At 40.6% G+C, this 19,859-nt stretch overlaps 1 protein-coding gene across 2 annotated transcripts in view; it reads left to right on the plus strand.

Moving 5' to 3' along the window:
• Positions 1–347: 347 nt before the first annotated feature.
• The window catches only part of vps53 (VPS53 subunit of GARP complex), a 28,021-nt gene continuing 8,509 nt past the window's right edge, over positions 348–19,859 (plus strand). The window contains exons 1-17 of one of the 2 annotated variants that reach the window (XM_085429953.1): positions 348–522; positions 920–1,000; positions 2,680–2,729; positions 2,826–2,892; positions 8,097–8,183; positions 8,655–8,770; positions 9,146–9,265; positions 11,361–11,439; positions 11,543–11,686; positions 11,799–11,941; positions 12,465–12,606; positions 13,416–13,514; positions 13,651–13,745; positions 14,750–14,992; positions 17,701–17,848; positions 19,589–19,671; positions 19,772–19,850. In XM_085429953.1, the coding sequence (XP_085286079.1) occupies positions 436–522; positions 920–1,000; positions 2,680–2,729; positions 2,826–2,892; positions 8,097–8,183; positions 8,655–8,770; positions 9,146–9,265; positions 11,361–11,439; positions 11,543–11,686; positions 11,799–11,941; positions 12,465–12,606; positions 13,416–13,514; positions 13,651–13,745; positions 14,750–14,992; positions 17,701–17,848; positions 19,589–19,671; positions 19,772–19,850 (1,863 nt within the window). In that variant the 5' untranslated portion in view covers positions 348–435. The remainder of the gene's footprint in view (positions 523–919; positions 1,001–2,679; positions 2,730–2,825; positions 2,893–8,096; positions 8,184–8,654; positions 8,771–9,145; positions 9,266–11,360; positions 11,440–11,542; positions 11,687–11,798; positions 11,942–12,464; positions 12,607–13,415; positions 13,515–13,650; positions 13,746–14,749; positions 14,993–17,700; positions 17,849–19,588; positions 19,672–19,771; positions 19,851–19,859) is intronic. The other variant, XM_085429952.1, reaches the window with a different exon arrangement.

A 19,859-nucleotide genomic window follows, 5' to 3' on the forward strand; every position in this document is an offset into this window, starting at 1 on the left:
CAAATTAAGTTTCCTACCTTACTTTATAGTCTTTATTATACTTGACTTTTTTCTAAGAAAACACTAATACTGATTTGCAGCCCTGTTTCCATACATAAAACAACATGACCAAACATAAAACATGCACAACATTATTAAATAACATTTCTGTGGTCCTGAGTATTTACTTTTACTTTACATTTATATCATAATCTAAAAATAATTCAATTCAGTTTTTCTTTATGTACTGCCAAATCACGATTTGCTAAACAGTCACCCCAAGACACTTTATAGTGTAAGGTAGAGACCCTACAATAATACCCCCACCCTCCCAAAATTTGTAAATTCCGACAGTCCTGGAATGCAGCATTTCCTCTTCCGTCACCGGTATCCCAGAAGCCTCCTGTCCAGGAAGTGTTATGCCGAAGAGATCTTTGCTTTGTATTTGTTTTGACAATGATGGAGGAAGAAGAATTTGAATTTGCTGAAGATCTAGAGGCTATTTTGCATCTAACCCCAGAGGTGCAGCTAGCCATTGAACAGGTAACCGCTTCACCTCGGTACTGAAGGATTTCTTTGTAACCTGTTGTTGTTGGTCTTTGCTAATGTGCTGACAGCTTTCAGCAGGTAGGCTAACCATCTTGCGGGCTTACTGTAGGGTAAAAAGCTGGACTAAGAATACTAGCTATTAAACACCAAGCTGACCGTAATATTAACAGTGTTGGGCTTGCAATAGGCATGTCAAGTAATTAAAATATGATCGCTTTAACGTTACGACGTTAGCCTTAGCTTTTATCTCTTGTTGTTGTTAAATTTAGTATATCATATAATGAATAATTAGCATCACATCACAACTCATTTAACAACATGTTTATACAAAGTATCTGTCGGTCAGCACGTGAGTTTCCGACCAAACGTTGTTTGTTTTTTTGTGTGCAAGGTATTCCCCAGCCAAGACCCGCTGGATAGAGCCGACTTCAATGCGGTGGAATACATCAACACACTTTTCCCCACCGAGCAGGTACACTGAAGTGCTACACAACTGATTGCAGCCAGGTTTTCACTTACACATATATACAGATGTGGTGTGGTCCAGACACAGACTGACACAATTGATAATCAAGTGATAATCTTTAAGTTAGAAGTCATGTTCTCATTTGCCACAGTGGGAAACGTCCCGGTGTTACTTATAATGTAGTATTAACAATGAATGATCCCATTCTACTCTGGAGCTTTAAACTAGCAGGCAGAGTAACAGGACCCATTTGGAAGTAGGTTCCTGCATTTAGGCTTTACATATTCAGGCCAATCAGACAGCCAGGAATGTTTGTCGTAGTATTGTGAATATAGTCATCTGGAACCTATCCCAGCTACCATAGGGGCAGGACATGTGACACCCGACGCAGGGCTAACACAGAGAGACAGGAAACCATTCACACTCACATTCACACCTATGGGCAAATTAGATTCAACAATTTTCTATGCAATTTGAAGTCTATCATTCTACAAAATAAAAAAAAAAATTAATACATTCAAGACAGCTGCCAGGCTTCCCAGAACTGGATGTTTGAGCAAATTCACCCCTGAGGTCGAACCGTGCAATGTTTACAAAAAAAGAAAGTCCAGACATCAACTTGACTGAATTCTGGGGCAAACTTTACTAGAGCTGAGCATAAACAAATGCTTGAAAACATCGATGAACCGAAAGAAGGTTGTAAAGAAGAGTGGCCTCAAAGTCTTCCACCAAAATGTGAGAGACCAAGAAAACACTTGGTTTCACAAGCTACTGAATAGGGTGTACTGAAAATGTGACACTGTCCTTCTGCGTTTTTTTTTTTTTTTTTTTTTTAACTAAACAGTGAACACAATGACATGGTGTAAAAAGCCATGTTTTTGTTGTCCATCTCAGGTTGTATTTAGACCTGGTGAGGACTCAATCATTTTTTTTTTTTTATCATGTCCAATATGATGTCCTGCTGATGGTTTGGTCTGTACTAAGGGTCCCAAAGTGACGACCTAATGCAACTGAAGTGTGTCAGTGTCCTGCTGAAATTGCTAAATATGATTAAATGTAAGAAGAAGGTCATGAGAGAAGAACTGTACAGTTATGGCTTGTTTGTGAAGGGAATGGAACAAACCTGACTGTGAGACATAGAGGGAATACAAAAAAGAAAAGATTGAAATTTATTGTTGCTTTTCTTGCAGCTTTGGTTGATAGATTAGGCAAAGTATCCTTTTTCATATTAATTTGTTTTATTCCTCTTGCAACAGTTAAATCTAAACCATCTATATCATAACATGTGTATACTCTAGTTCCATAAGGGGTCACTGTAACCCTATAGTTTGTGTTTAGACTGCAGAGGTGAGCACAGTTGTGGAGGCATTTTCGTCCTATTGTGTTATATGCATAATAGTTAGGTTAGGAGTTACACTAGCCCTGTGTAGATCTACTGAACTGACTGTATCATCTGAGACAAAGCTATCTGCTTGTTGAAGCACAAATCTGTGAAAAGCAGCTGCATATGGGTTTATGCTCAGTGTTGTTTTGTGTTAAATGTAACACATGAAATGATACATAGTTAGGAAAATGGAAGAACTTAAAAAACAGTAGTCAACTTGCATTAAAACGCAGATTTTTAAAATGTGTTGGGAAAATTCACTGTATACTTCCCTGATTTCCTGTCTTTGTATTTCCATCAGTCCTTGGCTAATATCGACGATGTGGTAAACAAAATTCGATTGAAGATACGGTGAGTTAGATTTCAGTCAATTTGTTTTTTGTCAATTTTTCTCCTTGTTTGTATCTTACCCTCAGTGTGAATAAATTGCTCTTTCACATTTGGCAGGCGTCTGGATGACAACATCAGGACAGTTGTGAGGGGCCAAACCAATGTAGGCCAAGATGGCAGACAGGTAAGCTGTCCTTGAAATATACTTTGTTTTGGAAATATTGATATAATTGTCCCCCGAGGCATGTATAGCAGGTGTGTTTTATTATGCACCGCTGTTTCTCACAAATCGATGCTAAAACACACACTGAAGACCTTGTAATCCCCAGTGGGGGAGACGAAGGAAAGTAATTATGCCCATACATAACATGTCTGTTCATTAGTTGTGGTGTTCAGGCTTACATCCTTCTCCTGAAGTTAAAAGGGTGCCAGTGGCTGTAACAAACTCAGAAGACGCTGCCCCTCCCCCTCTCCTTCTCTTTCGTCTCTCCATATTGCTTCCATGGAAAAGGACAATATGACTCAGATCCATTCCCGCAGCTCACACTGCCCCTTCTTTACGGAAAACACGTCTGTGAAATAGATTCCCGTATGTAAATACTTAGATTTCTTTACAACCCAGGGTTTGGAATCTTTGCCTTTTCTTTAGAGATCATGGCTGGGAAAAAAACAAACAATAAAATCAAAACAAAACGAAAAAACGGCGCCTCCTGATTTAATCCAGGTCCTTGCAAAGTCAGAGTTGTTAAAGTGAATGTGACACCTGGTGGGTGAGCCCTGCGTGTTCTGACCAGTTCATGCGATTAGGTGTGCATTGTCGTCAGGTAGTCTGGCCCGGTGGCCGCGTCTTTCCCAGTTAGCTACTGTTTGGTAGCGGAAACACTTTAAATCCCCTCCAGACCAATAACATTAAACAGTCTCACACAATAATTTTACTTTGTTTTTCCAACCCCACAGAGCCATTCCAACTTTTCCAGGGGGAAAATCCTTTCTGCAGATGGAAAGATGGAGGAGTGTGCATTTCAAGAGGGCAACTGAAACATGCAGACAGCTATAGAGTAAAAACAACAAGATCAGCAATTTTCTTATTTCTGCTATTGACCGAACTTGTTCACTGAGCTCGGCGCATTCCTCCAGTTGAAACCCAAGATAGTTATATTTACAATGAAGGATGGGGTGAGCACATTAGGAAGAGAGAGAAAGTTGAGGCAGTCTGGGTATGACTTCAACTGAGGTTTTTTTGAGTTTCTATAGAGTTAGACTGTCACATGTGCTGACTGAATATGGATATGTGACTGCCTTAGTGGTCAGAGTCCGGTGAAATACAGATGGGTGAATAAATTGGGTGATAATTGAAGATTGTGTTTTTAGGACTTTAAAAGCTTTTGGGGGCAAATTCACAGTGCACAACCCTGTAGATGTTCTCACCCTCATCACACTAACTTTAGGCTTAACCTTTAAACTGAAAATGTTGGTTTAGTGTCTGGATTGTAACCAAAGACTGTGCTCTCATAAGCAGCGACGATTGTTGACGAAGTATTCGGTTCATTTGAAACACAACTTAATGTTCTCTCTCTGCACATGTTTGAGGACCAGGGTGAAATTACAGAGAGCACTGTGCGAGTGGATGTAGCATGAATGTCCAGGAGAGATCTGTTATCTCTCCTCTCTCTTTTCTTTTTAATGAGTGGGTTTATTATTATTATTTTTAATAATCACAAAGCGTTTAGCTTTTTTAACAAAATATCTGCAGGTGCTCAAAGACCCATTTTCTGCAACCACCAGCGTCATCTGTGCTCCAACGGCTGTTTGCTACGTGAAAAGACTAACTGATCACTAGAAAACTCTTTCTCTAATTAGTTCCAAATGCCCAGAAAAAGGGCTAATCTGAAACTTGTCAGGGTTTGCTCAGTGTAAAAAAAATGAAATTTATTCCTTGCAGGACACTGCAAAAAGTGAACCTTTCATACATGTGCACCACTCCTTCCAAAACAGTGCAAACTGGCTCTAACAGGAATAGAGAGAGAGTGAGTAAGAGGACAAGAGCATCAGAGTTTCTGGTTTGACACCTCGCAGATCCTCAGCTGGCAACCTTGTGAAATTGCACCTATAAGATTAAGAATCTGCATCTTTGTGAAGAAAATGAAACGCTTGTTTTAATTTACTTGCCTTTATGTTTTTTAAACAATAACACTGGATCTTGCACAAGACACTCAATCAGCCAAATGCTTTTCTCTTTTTTATCAGCACGAACTTGGTTTATAATAGGATGGTTGCTCCCATTAGCTAAAGAAATGGCAGCAGTGCTCATATGTAGTTTACATGCATGACTTAGTATTACAGATGCTATTATTTAACATGCTAATGATAAAGTTTAATTTTGATGTTTTTGCTAATCTGGCTATATTTTAAATTTACCAGCTTTTGTTTACCAGCCTGCAAGTTTCCCACCACATACAGCTTGGTCTTTGCATCCTCTCTCCTGCTCGTTGTCATGGCAACGAGGGGTTTTGTTTTTTTTGGGGCGCACACCTGCTCCACAGTCATCTGATTATAACGCCATAGCACTAATGAAGAGGTTATTTTGTGTTTTTCTATAATGAAAATTAAGGACGTTAAATAATTTTGTTTTGAATGGGTTCGAACTGCAGATCAAATATTTGGTATCATTTTCTGCCTAGCATTCACAATCCTGTTAACTGGTTGCTGTTTAGGCTTATGGCAGATTGGCACCAGCCACCATCCAAATAATGGTTAAATGACGAAGAAAAAAGTGGCTGGAAGAGGTAAAGAACCAAATAATGATTTGCTGTTGAGTGGCTGGTGCACTGAAACAATAATCTATTGGTGGCGGCTGTCGTTGTTGAGTCTTTGGATGTTGTGCGTGCTTAAATGATGATTGTATAAACCCCATAAAGGGTGGAGGAAGGCTTTCCTTGGGTTGCTTAGACCACGTCATGCTTTCCTGGCAGCAGTTATGCACAATAACTGCAAATTTCAACTTGTTTATATTAGTAATCAAAGGAAAACTCTTGTTTTTAGAAATTCTGGTGTCTTTTGATTTGGATCACCGTAATAAGTCTCCCTGCACGGTGTTAGGCGCATATTATATCTATGTTACTTTTGGGTTATCTTCCTATTGAGTTGCCTTAGATTGTTAGTTAATGTTCATTTTAAATTGGCTGTTGGGCTTTTATTGTAGTTTCCATGCTTTCATCTTTAGTCTTCTGCAGTCCTGAAGCTATCTCACCATGTGTGTTTTACAGTTTTGTGCAGATGAAGTTCTGAAGAAAAACAGTAGAAGCAGCATAGTAGCTGGCCACTCTTAAATACACAAGAGTGCGTTTGAAAAATGCTGCCTTTGATATTATTTTCTGTTACATTTGGCTATAGCAACCCTTTTTTAACATGAGTGGCGATTTCCTGAGCTTTTCTCCTTTGTCTAAATTGTCTCAGTGAAATGTACACGAAAGCTGCTCAGGCAGCGTTTCAGCTGTTGATCAGATTTATTGTGTTTGGCGCAGAACTCAAAAGTAACATTAAATATGCCCTTTACTTTTAAACGCTGAGAGTCTGCCAGAGGGAGAGGTAAAATGCATCCCAACTGCGTTCAAACAATGAATCGAAGCTCTCCGCTTCTTGTCTGCTCTCCATAATACAGTCTGTGTGCGCCATGGAACATGTGCAGCTTATTGCATGTTAGGGACACACTGGTTTGGATGTGCGTGTTTTTGTGAGTGCAGATAACATCTCTGGCATAGAGGCGCCTGCTGGGCAGTGGTCTCTCTCAGCTTTCCTCAAGGCTAAATACAGGAAATGAGCGCTAGGAAGCGAGCCAGATTGACTCAGCTGAGTCTGCATGAGCAACAAATTTCAGCCTCTTGTGCGCGCACTTTGTTTGTTTAAGATGTGCTCCAGGGATCCTCTTTAAAGATTCAGTGGCACTTCTTTCTCCCAAACATCAGATCAAAGAGGGATCACTTAACCTCTAATTTTTTCCAATTAATTACTCAGCTTGCATAAAAAGCGAAGAAAAGGATACACGAGAGGCTGGATAGATAGCTAGATGCCGTTTTAATAGAAGAACTTTCATGTTAAAACACCCTCTGCAGGATTAAAGGCCAAATCAGTGTTTCGTGACTACTTGAACTGGTCATAGTGTGTCATCTTTACTTTGCTGAATGCCTCCCTAGGAGGCTGTCAGTAATCACAGCTCTTTGACACCAAACAGGAAGGAAAATTAATCCCCTGCTGTCAGTGCAAGCTGTATTTAAATGTCTGTGCGGTGGTTGTTGGTGGTACAGCCACAGTTTTGTGTGCATTTGTTAACTCGATGTCCACTTGTTTCTCAGAGGTGCTTTTAAAAGTGGTAAATTCCTTGCACAGCTGGTGCCGGCTGTTAGCATTCCTTCTGTGCAAAAGAGTCCGAGGCCAGTCGAAGCTGCGTCTGCAGAGCTGCCACAGCATCGGGCCAAATGAAGCCCGTTACCTTGGCATCAGATGTCAGAGCAAAATCTGGACCATCAAAGAACAGCTGCCATGTCAGATGATGGGGAAATATTAGAATGGCACCTCAGCTATCTGACAATTTCCACTGTATAATGTTATCTAATCTGCCCTGGCTTAATAGGCTGTTAAAGCTGCTAATGATGTCTTTAGCCTTTATAGTGACAGCATTTATGCAGTGCTTAGCCTTATGGCATATGTGTCAACTTAGGATCTATCAGTGTCAGATATTGAGTTAGCGTGTCAGTTAAACACACAATTAGTATGTTTGACATTGCTTCATTCCAGAGCTGGGAATAGGCATTAGCTGGGCCAAAGCCAGTGTTGTGACCAGATTAATTAATTTAAAAACAAATTCCATGAAAGTTTGACCCACAACTGCAAATGACAGACAAATATTGCAGCCAACACCTGCTTCTCACAACAAAACATCATTAGAAGTGAATCTCACTTTTGGATTTTGGATTTTTTTTATAGAAAGTTGATGTTTTTATTTGAAGTGACATATTTTAATTAAAAGTTTGCTAAAAGAATAAATCAAATTTGACCATCTGCTCCTAACAGACTTTCCGTCTTCTCTGCTAATGAATTTGAGTTGTTTGTATGTTGTTGTTTTTTTGTGGGGGGGCGTCTGTGTGTTGTTCACACATAGCATGATGGTGGAGACAACATTGTACTTCATGAAGAAGCACATAAACATTTGTTGGCCTTTCCCCCCTCTTGTTATGTATTCTGCTCTAATGGTTGACCAGGAAGCAAGCAGAAAACTCTCTGTCCACTTGGTCAAACCTTGGCATGCAAATACTGTGTGAGATTAATTGTTTTAGTGGTTCTTGCGCAGTAGAAGTCTTCTTATCATGTTGCTCTGTTTATTTTGTGCAGGCTTTGGAGGAGGCCCAGGTAGCTATCCAGCAGCTCTTTGGAAAAATCAAAGACATCAAGGACAAAGCTGAGAAGTCTGAACAAATGGTACACACAACAACACACACGTATACAAACACACAAAGGTTTCTGAAGCTCACTGGGGATTTGACCCTAGCAGATGGGAGCTACCATTTGTGTCCTCCTTGTTACAAGAGAGACAGTGCGGCAAGTTATTTAAAGTCCAGGTAATGTGCCGTCCGTGTGTCTTTGTGTTACAAGAGTCCAGGGAAGGCCAGTAGAATGAGTGTTTACAAAGAAGATGGGATGGGATTGTGAGGGGGAGGAGTGGCAGGCTGACTCTCCCTTAGGAGGCAAAAATAGTTTCTCAAAGCAGTGGGTGTGCCGTTAATCCTGCTCTGTCTTTTTGGCATATTGCATCACAAGGCGCACTCACCTTTTTGTGCTTCTTCCTTTCCCTTTTGTGTGCTTTGACCTCCTCCTTCATTCCATGTTGTTTTCCCCACCATTTCTCCTTGTGGGTTATTTGCCTTTCCTGTCTGACTTGTTCCCGCACAGGTCAAGGAGATAACGAGGGACATAAAGCAGTTGGACCATGCCAAGCGCCACCTCACTACTTCCATCACCACCCTGAACCACCTGCACATGCTGGTGGGGGGTGTCGACTCTTTAGAGTGGGTATACTTAAATCTAGGAACAGAAATACTCAGAAAGTTCCCCATCGTGATAACGAGTGATTTAGTGTATGATCTGCACCGATGCGATGGTACAGTTGGGTTTACTACAGTGTTATAAGTGGTGCAGAAAAAATTTTTTTAACCTTCTACTGCATACTGCAGCACGTGAAACTGAAACAAGAACATTTCACATAGACAGAAGCAATAACTGCATGATATACAGTGAGTAGCATGCTGCTAGAATTCTGCTGGACTGATTTGGATGCACATTATATAGAGAAATTTGGCCCAACTACTTTACACCTGCAGTTACAGAGTACAGGTTTTGATAGTTTTTAAAAATGTTATACTTGCACACATTTTATGTTCCAGAGCCATGACCAGGAAGAGGCAGTATGGGGAGGTGGCCAACTTGCTGCAGGGAGTGGTCAACGTGCTCGAACATTTCCACAAGTATATGGGCATACCCCAGATCAGACAGCTTTCAGAGAGGTAACTTATACGAATGAACACACGCACACCAGCCACTTTATAAGGTATATGTGTTCGAGTTTGAGTTCAAGCTCACATGGGCAATCTCTGGTGAGAATCTCATTTTTAGTAGCCACAGGGTGATTTCTTCTTACAGCTGAAAAACGGTTGAAAACTGGTTACACTAGTAGATGAAGTATGTTGCTTATTGCATCCTGTTTATGCAGATATTGCACACATACAGGGAAACACGGGAAGGAAACTCACTGAATAGGGTTGCATTATGCCAGAATTTCTTCCATTGTGAGAGAGAAGGGACACACTATTTCTGAGGCTGTTTTTATCTCCATGTACTCCTTTTGCATATGTGTGTGGAAAAAGCATTTTTTCACACCATGTTCTTGAGATTAATTGTTCTTGCGGTGTCTCTCATCAGTCTCGTACCTCTAACGCAATTCTTCATTTGAGGATGTTTGTTCAGTCTTGAGTCAGTCATTCCAATATCTGAAGGTTGCCTCACACAGAGATTTACACACACACACACACACACACACACACACACACACACACAAAGACGTGCAGGCACAGTTCTTAGCTGTGCTGTTGTTGTTTCTTAAAGCTCTTCCCAAATTTCCATTTTTACTAATATTTTCCAAGAACACCAGAATCAGTATGGGACATATTAAGCTGGTTAATATTCAGGTTCAAAGCAAAAGCTGATCCCTAAAAACAAAAAAACATAATAAGATGACCTTCTGTTCTGTTATGATTGAGGTGTGGTAGACAGTGTTCATACCAAATAACAGCTGCATGGAAGAAGTGACTCTGCTGGAGAGAAGGATGAGAGGAAAGACTTGGGGAAGATATGAAGGCAGGGCTGACAGCTGGATGCTGGACAGTCAATAGAAAGTATCAAGACCTCTCCTAGAGAAACACGGCCTACACAGACTGTAGCCTCTGGGGAATACACATTTGCAACCGCACAGCCACAGATGGCAGACGCAGACAAGAGAATGCTGCACAGATAAAACATGAACAAGAATGGGTATATGAGAAGGGATTAGGGATCCCATGCGAAGTACAAAGGTGGCATGAGTGACAAAAAACACTGGAATTTCAATGTGGTGATAATTTCAGATGTCAAGGTTTCTTCAGGCAGTGCGGTTTAACGAAGTTAAATGAAAAAACATGTACACTGCTTCAAATCTAAAAAAAAAAAAACCCCAGATATTTCGGTTCAATTTTTTTTTTTCATTAAGTCATGTTCTAAAAATGTCAACTTAACTGGCTAATATGCACGTTATAGCTATGTGACAGGCTCTCTTTGACATTCCTCTATTTAATTCACTGAGAAATTAACCTTTTTTGTTCAGACAGTACTTTGAACCATGACTAAATGGAGCCAGTGTAGCTGTCACCTTTGAGCAAGTTTAACTTTGAATATTTTTTAATAAGCCTTTCTCACTTTATCGCTTAATGCTTTTTTTTCTTCTTCTTCTTTTTCTTTTTTTTCTTCCCCCATCTGAGTCATACTGCTCAACCGTGGTAAGATAGATGCCACAGAAATCACTGTGAGCTGTGGAGTCCCCGTATAATTAGAGTCTTATGTTCTGCAGCCAATCAGGACAGCCGTAGATGTTCAGACAACAACATCCAAATGCGATGTTGCATCTCCACCCTCTCCTGTTTATTTGAAATGACCGTCGTGCCATTGGATGCTGTGGATGTCTGCAGGCGGATACAAACATCTTCAAGGAACAGCCAAACTGGCCTTTTTATTTATTTATTTAATATTTTTTGAAAGTATTTTACCCTGTTGAGTCTTTATGTTTTTTGTAGCAGTTCAAAAACACAGTTGGTCATTATGTGTAAGTGAAAGGCTGACGGCTGTAAAAAGTTTTCCCGTTTGACTTTTTGACAAGAACTTAAATAAGGGATCTGCTAACTGGCTGTTAGTCATGAAAGGTCTCAGTCACAGTAGCTAGTGAACCGAAATATGTCTGCCTCTGTTCTCTGTTGTTCAGTATTTTTGGAGGCTAACATTAAAATGCTGTAATTTCAGAAAAATGGACTGAGATAACAGTTAATTGCTCAATGACCATTTTGACCTGTCTAGAGTAAAGGCGGCACAGAGTGAGCTGGGGACTCAGATCTTGGCAGATTTTGAAGAAGCCTTCCCCTCACAGGGCTCGAAGGTAAATATCTCCACCCAAACTCTCCATTTTCATGTGCCTACTTTCCTTATCTACCTCTATTTTAGAACAAACACATCTTTCATGTCCCGAACTATTCTTATAGAGACCAGGTGGGCCCAGTAACGTGCTGAGGGATGCCTGTCTGGTGGCAAATGTACTCGACCCACGCATCAAGCAAGAGATCATCAAGAAGTTTATTAGGCAGCACCTCTCAGAGTATCTGGTCCTCTTCCAGGAAAATCAAGACGTAAGAACTGGGGAGGAAAAAATGGGTTTTTATTTACTGTATGGTTCCATAATAGAGAGGGGGAACCAGGTCAAATCTCATTCTAAAAGAAATGGCTGTCCCTGTTTATCAGGTTGCTTGGCTCGACAAGATCGATCGCCGCTATGCCTGGATCAAGCGCCAGCTGCTGGACTATGAAGAAAAATATGGACGCATGTTTCCTGAAGAGTGGTGCATGACGGAGCGTATCGCCGTGGAGTTCTGCCACATCACCAGGTATAGACGTACAGTAAAACCTGGGATTTAAAACCCATCTGGGGGCATGTGTTGACACAAAAATTAGGTTATGAGTTACACTGTGCATAACTGGTCTAATTTATGCCGATTAGCAAACACTGTGTGTCTGTCCAGCCGAGAAGAATTTGAATGAAATTATCCAGGCAAAAATCGAGAAATTGCTTGTTAGGACTTTTTGGCTTTATGAAAAGAACCCCGCTGTTATGGTGTGCCAGGCCTGACTCCGGGATCCGGTACAACTTTCTGCGCAGTTGACGTAGGTGGCCTACATGAGCAGTGACCTAGTGGGAAACACTTCTTGGTCTCTTTTTTTTCCCCCCTCAACTACATGAGAAGACGTCGAAGTAAGCGGGCACCATGTGTTGCTACTGGGAATGAAAAACATCTGGCCAAAATTGCAGCAGTGTCAAACATTTTGGGATGTCAAATTATAGAAATTAGAGGTAACGCGCTCAAATTGACACTATGTCCGTGTTTTGTGTGTGTTTTCGGTTTCTCCCAGGGCTGAGCTAGCCAAAGTGATGCGAACACGGGCTAAGGAGATTGAGGTGAAACTGCTTCTGTTTGCCATTCAGAGGACCACAAACTTTGAGGGCTTGCTGGCCAAACGCTTCACGGGATGCACTTTGACGGACGTACCTGGAGTAAGAAAAACACACAGAGACGAACAATACCCACCTAACAATACACGTTTTAAGGCTAAAAATATCCACATGCAAATACAGTTTAGATGTAGCAAATTTGATCATAATTGCAACATTAAAAGCACTCTTCAGTCACACCTTCCTTGTTATATAAAAAGCCGTCTAAATACTCTGACAGGGGAAACTGATGCAAAACATGTGCTCTCCAGTTGGGAACTTAACACTCACTGAAATACTTCCAGTTGGCTTTCTTGTAGTTTAAGCCAACTGGAAGGCTACAGATTAATCCCAGTCAGTCAAAACATATCTTCATTTTTTTTTCTATTTCTTGTTTATATACATAAAACTGTTGATTTGTAGCTAATTTTGCTCACACGCACACTGAGTGCTTTTTGGTGTGTCACAGCCTAAAGAAACCTTTTAATCCAGGTCATTCTGCCATGTGGAGGTGGAAGTGATACACACAGAAATGGATGGATTATGAGGGGTGTGATTAGTTTTGCCATGGCCAAGTAGGCCAGGCTTGTTCAGGACTGATAATGTTTAGGCTAGACAGAGTCCCTCTTGTCTTCAGTTCAATTAACACCCTTGCTGGTTTGGTTATTCAATCGGGGATTTGGTTGAGTGGAATTTAATTATTGGAGGTGCAGATTTATGAAAGCCTGGTCTGTGCTGACAAAAAGGTGATAAATCCTGAATTTAATATTAAACAGCTTTGTTATATTTAATATAATAATATGTAATAGATATGCCACAAATTCTTTAGTGAGAATCAAGCTATTACATGCTCTATTATTCTATTTTTACAGCAGAAGAGGCCAGACAGCCCACTAGACCCAACTAACCCCTTTCTGGAGGATGAGCCAGGAGAGGAGGCCGGCACAGAAAAGGATGAAGATCTGACTAAGGTAAGTTAACCTGGATTGACCTTATTGACATTCTTCGCAAAGTAATTGCGCTCTCAGATATTTCCTCCTTTTGATGAATAACTTTCTTGGGGCTAAATAAAAATGTCCTGTCACCTTTATTCTCTGATTCTTTTAGCCAAAGAAGCCCAAAGCTCCAGACAACCCTTTCCATGGCATTGTCTCCAAATGCTTTGAACCTCATCTATACGTCTACATAGAGTCCCAAGACAAGTGAGCAACACACACTCATAGAAGCAGGAAAGATCTAATTGGATCAGGGCACACAAACCCAGAATTGGGAGCAGGTTGTGTGTAAAGCTGGCACATGCATACTTTTTCCATTGCCCACTCATCAATCAGACCCCCCTTCCCCTCCTTCCTATTCTACTTCACTCCCTTTTTTTCTGTCTTTCCATCCGTTGTTCCTCTATCCACTGTGGCATAAATGTTTCCCATTAGCTCCACAACCACAGACAGTGAGCGAAAGAGAGAGGGAGGTTGAGTAAGTGCTGCCGCAGCAGATCTGCCTATTTTCTTTCCCACCTCTTTATGTTTTTTTTCTTTTTTGGTAGCCTTTCTTCAGGCCCCCTTTATGTAATACATGTTTCAGTTTTGTTTCTCTTGATCCATATTATATTTTTTTATAACCCTCTTTCTCCAAGTCTGATTTTCCTTCTCGTTATTCCTCCTGCCTGTTTTCTTTTCTTTTCACCTCCCCTTTCACTTTTTTACCACCACCCTTACGTCCTCAGTCAGTCACTCCCCTCCCCCAGTGTTGGTGATGGCTCCTGTAACAGTTCTGGAACTGTGGTGCTTGCATGCAGCCCCTGGTTCTTGGCTCTTTGGAGCGTTAAATAGTGTTTGTCTGTCCAAGGGGATGGGATTGACCTATTCTGCAGCTACAGCCTTACAGGCAACGGCCAGATCAGCTTGTCCCCAGTGGGACATAGCAGAAGAGAACAGTGGCCTGCTTGTTTTGTCCTTGGCTTTAGTTCCTTGATTCAGCAGGAGTGGGCCACACCAACTGGCTGTGGACCTGTTGACTGCAGCGCTGATTATTTTGATGCTTAAACTAGTTTCTCCTATTTATCCGTCTCACTCGGTCTGCTTGATAGTTCGTCCATGAATCGATATATGGGGGAAAAACACAATCCTGTTTTAATTAAATAGATTTAATTAATTTCACAAGACCCTACTTCATGCATGGGTGCTTGCTTTCTTTTCTGTTTCTGCAGGAATCTGGGTGAGCTGATTGACCGGTTTGTGGCTGATTTCCGGGCACAAGGCCCTCCCAAGGCTGGCACGGAGGAGGGTGGAGCAGTACTGCCCAGCTGTGCTGACCTGTTTGTCTATTACAAAAAGTGTATGGTGCAGTGCTCCCAACTAAGCACTGGAGAACCGATGATAGCCCTCACAACCATCTTCCAGAAATTCCTCAGAGAGTATGCCTGGAAGATCCTCTCTGGCAACCTGCCTAAGTAAGACCGTTTCAGGTTTTCAGTCTAAATTAAAAACGATATGTCTAAAATGTAATTGGTAAAAGTTATATTATCAACATGACCGTTTCAGTGGTTCTCTGCAACACTTTACACGTAAGTAAAAAAAGAACTAGCATGACATTGTTGAAGATGCTGAATCCACACAAAAACAAAAATCAGACTTTGAAATATATGAGTAATTTTCAACAATTTCCATCAATGACACATATTTATTTGGGATTACCATTTCCTAAACAAGTGTGTCACACCCATAAACTGTTGCTGGGACCGTTTAGCAGTTCAGTCTGAAACTAACATCCTCAGTCCTCGCTCTGTTTGATGAATGAGAATAGCGTGTTGTAAGCAATCTGGAGTTGGTTAAGCTGTGGCAAAACCCAAAATGCTACCAGCAAAAACATCTCTGCTTCACTGGCCACTTAAGAACTCATCACTAGCTTTGGTGTGTACACACACACACACAAGCGTATGCTTTGCACTGTAATTACACACTTGAGCATGGCGACTAATGCATACCATGTTCTGACTTGTATACATACACTGTCATAGATGCACTCAGACTCTTTGCAAGTGTGTTTACTTAAAGACACCCGTCCAGTGTGGTGTGCTGTGAATTGGTTTTGGAAGAGCCCCTAGAATGGAGGTTGAGCTGTGTTGTGGTTTTAAACACATATTTTGTTTTGACATTTATTAATGACTGGGTCGTCTGTGAAGTCTCACTGGCCCAGTGGCCCACATTTGTGTCTCAGTTACAAATAATAATGGATTCTTTACCAGTGTTTTATTTTATTCTTTAAAGGAGTTCTCTTTAAAGCTCAGTAGAAAAGAGGACCCACATCAGCTAGATTCATGAAGAAGAATAAAAAAACATCCCGAGGTCAATATTGCATAACTTAATGGCATAGAGTAATTCTTTGTCTCAAATTGTAAACAATGTGAAGTCCCACCACAAACATTTCAATTACAATACAATGCAAGCACAAACAATATACCACAGTCTTCGTTTTTTATTTACCGTTTGTTTTTTTTGTTTTTGTTTTTTGTATATTCATAGTTTTTGTCAAATGGAGTGTTTGTGTGTGCTTTAATAAAGTACATTTTAATCCATGACCAGGACTTATTACAAAACTGCAAGGCAGAACGTACCTGCTCGGTGCCCTCTTATAAGTATAATAAATCAGCTCTTGCCTTGGAAGATATCCAACCACAGCACTTCAGCATTCTTATTCCTTTTTTCTCACACCGTCCTTCTCTCACGCATATTTGAGTTTCTTGGCCTAACTGGTACAGCACTCTCAGGGCTGTATAAGTACCTTCTTAAATGAACACATTTTGTCATCACGGGAGGCTCCTGGTCTATCTCTTCCCCAGTTAACCACGGTGTGCCTCAAGGCAGAGCTAATGGTTATCGCCCTCAAGGCCCTACTCCGGAAGATAGGAGTTGTACCCATTGTTATTGACAGTTGCACCATCTAACAGTTCCCTGAAGTTTGCAACCTGGGTATCATTCTAGACTCCACAGTTTCATTCCATGCTCATATCAAATCTGTCACCAGATTATTTTTTTTCCACCTAATGAACATCTCTTGACTTTGGTCATCACTCAATGACTATGTAGTAGAAACCCTCATCCATGCCTTTGGATATCTGACAAAGCCCTGGACAGACTCCAGTATGTCCAGAATACAACTGCCAGGCTTCTAACATGCACCAAGCTCTGACAACAAATCGCCCCCACCCCCATAAATCTCCTCTGGCTCGCGGTTAAGTCACGCATCATTTACAAGATCCTTCTTCTCACTTATAAATCCCTTAATGTCCTGCCCCCTCAGTACCTGTTCGATCTCCTTCACCCACACACATAGTCTCAAATCCTGCGATACTCAGCCATGGATCTGATTTCTGTTCCTTGCACAAACCTCCATATTTATGGGGATACAGTCTTCACCCACCCAGTGTTTCTTCCATCTGAGCTCTGCAGTGTCCTGTTAGTAGACTATTATTATCATTATTATTATTATTTTAGCCAGTCAAAGAAAAAAATATAAATTAACAGAAATATCCACTGCGGTAATGTGGAAAACTGTTTTGTTGTCTGACAAATCAAAATGTAAAAAAAATCTTTCTTCTTGTCACAAACCAACATCCATTATAGTGTTCAATGCTTTAGTGTATGTAACATGACAGCACATTAATCCTGACCAAGCTATTTAGCCGTTTTGTAGCAACATACTCGCTGATTTCAGGGAGATGATGCCTCACTATGTTCTGCATTTATTTCAACAGAGACCAGGTGCTAAATTGACCTGCCTGCAGGCCTGACCTTTCACCCACTGAAAACCTTTGATAAATTACACACATGAAAAAATAAAAATACCACAACACTGAAATTCTGTACCAAGGAAGAATGGGAAAATGTTATTTGTCTCCTCAGTTCCCAAGTGCTGACAGTGTTGTTAAAAGAAGAGGTGACGTGATATCATCATAAATATAATATAATGTTAATTGATCTACATTTTACAGAGCACTTTTTTTTCTTAATAGGGTTGTAAAGTATGTTATAAAGCCTTAAAGCTTGTTTTTTCTCCTCTTGTATTTTGCTCGGACCAGCCATGACCCCTCTGTCTCTTTCTGTTTTATCTCTTTCCACTGCTGATTTTCTCCCTCTCATTTTGTCAATCTCTGTCCAGATCCAGCACTAACAGCGGGGGTCTTACCATCAGCAGCCTGTTAAAAGAAAAAGAAGTCTCTGAAGCAGCAAAGTTCACTGTAGACGAGCTCTGCCTGATCTGTAGCATTCTGAGCACTGCGGAGTACTGTCTGGCTACAACACAGCAGGCATGTACACATATGGTGCATCATGTAACTAGGGCTGAACGATTATGGAAAATAATCTAATTGCAATTTTTTGCCCCAATATTGCGATTGCGATGCGATATGCGATTATTTTTTTAAGGTCTTTGTCTTCTGTATTATTAAACAAAGACAAGCAATACATCATATAGTATGGCCAATACTATATTACATTAATTTTAAACTGTTCTTTCCTGGAAGACAGACCTCTGTTATGATGACATGAGGTGATGCATGAATTGATGACTGACATTTTTATTTAACTTCTTCAATCACAACAGTATATTTGAACATACACAATAGTTTATTTTTAGCTTACAAACATCTGAGCATAAAGTGCTGACAAGGAACCCTGGTGTAAACATTAAAATGAAAGTCAGTACAATGTGCAGATTGCAGAAATATACAGAAACAAAATCAGTGGCTTTACCACACTCAGTTTTTCGACATCTGTGAACTACTAGACAGTCATTCAATTAAAAAATAATATTAAATAAATAAAACTAATAAATAAAAAATACACACAGCTTACTGATCTCTGCAGTCAGTAACATTACACATAAAGTGCAAACATAATAGCAATTGTATAAACACACACACAAACACGCCTTTAAAATTTAAAGGCGTGAAATTGGACGGTCTAGTTCTGATTAGCGTCACCGCTGTCTCGGTGGAGTTTAATAAACTCGGCCGTCTGCTTCTTGCTATCTAAAATATAACCAGACACTGGTGTAAATTCTCGACTGTCTCATACTTCTGTTTAATAAGTTTTCTGTTTGACGTTTAGTCAGCTGTGTGAAAACCAAGGAGGAACCCACCCGGGGGATTAATAAAGTTTTATTTTATCTAATCTAATAACTTTAATCTCAGCCAAACCGATTTACTCACGAACAAACAAAACACTGAAAAAAGCCCAACAATAACATTTTTAGGTTGTCTAAGTGACTTATATATTACGTTTAACCCGAGCAGCGAAACTCCGCGGTGATCTGAAAATGATGTGCCGGGAGTTGTGCCGTTCTCGGCCGCATCAGTAACCCTCGAGCTCCCGGCTAGCTATCGAGCTGGTGGGTAGCAGACGCCTCTGAAAACGTCGAAGCACTTTTGCAAATATGGGATATCTTGATAAACCGAGCAGATATTTGATGTTTACACAACTACTTTCTCGCCTGAAAATATGTTAAAAGTTTATTTTGTGACCCAGAAAGATTAGTATGAGTAATTTTAAAACTTAGTAGCGGCCGCCATTGTTGGAAACTGGAGTTTGGCTGGGCCGCGCTATGAATTCTGGGATATGGTAGTAATTTGGACAGCCTTCGGCGCGTCGCTGTGACGTAATCGGTCTACAAATGCGGCCTCAGGAGGATGCAGCCCATGAATTTGGACATGTCCAGAGTATAATCGCAGCCTTTGCGGTTAGAAAATTGCACTTGATCATGTCGCGATATTATCGCAAATGCGATATATCGTTCAGCCCTACATGTAACTTAGATCTTCATCAGCAAAAGAAATACCTTTGGGAGCGTGCAACGTGTCCATCATGTTAACAGTTAACAGAATGACACGTTTGATCAGGAAAACATTCATGATTAAAGCCTTAAAGGTTTCATCCATTCTGTCCTTTCACACAGACAATTTAAAAAAGACATTTGATGTTTTCTTAGTAAAGACCATTTATTTGTCTGTTTATGTGCACATTCATGTTTTTGTCTGTTTGTGTTCCAGTTGGAAGAGAAGCTGAAGGAGAAGGTAGATAAAGTCTTGGTAGAGAGAATCAATTTGACGGGGGAGATGGACACATTCAGCACGTACGTGACAACTGCAAACCGGCTTTTATTTCTTCTAAAAAAAAAAGCCTAGCTGCTATTATGTGAAGAGTGTGACGATTTCCTTTTCATGTGTTCACAGTGTGATCTCAAATAGTATCCAGCTGCTTGTTCAGGATCTTGATGCTGCTTGTGATCCTGCACTAACTGCTATGAGCAAGGTTGAGCAC

Source organism: Copadichromis virginalis, linkage group LG14 (genome assembly GCF_057382275.1).
Source record: "Copadichromis virginalis isolate Kocher_CV1m ecotype Utaka linkage group LG14, C_Virginalis_male_GT1.1, whole genome shotgun sequence".
Lineage (NCBI taxonomy): Eukaryota > Metazoa > Chordata > Actinopteri > Cichliformes > Cichlidae > Copadichromis > Copadichromis virginalis.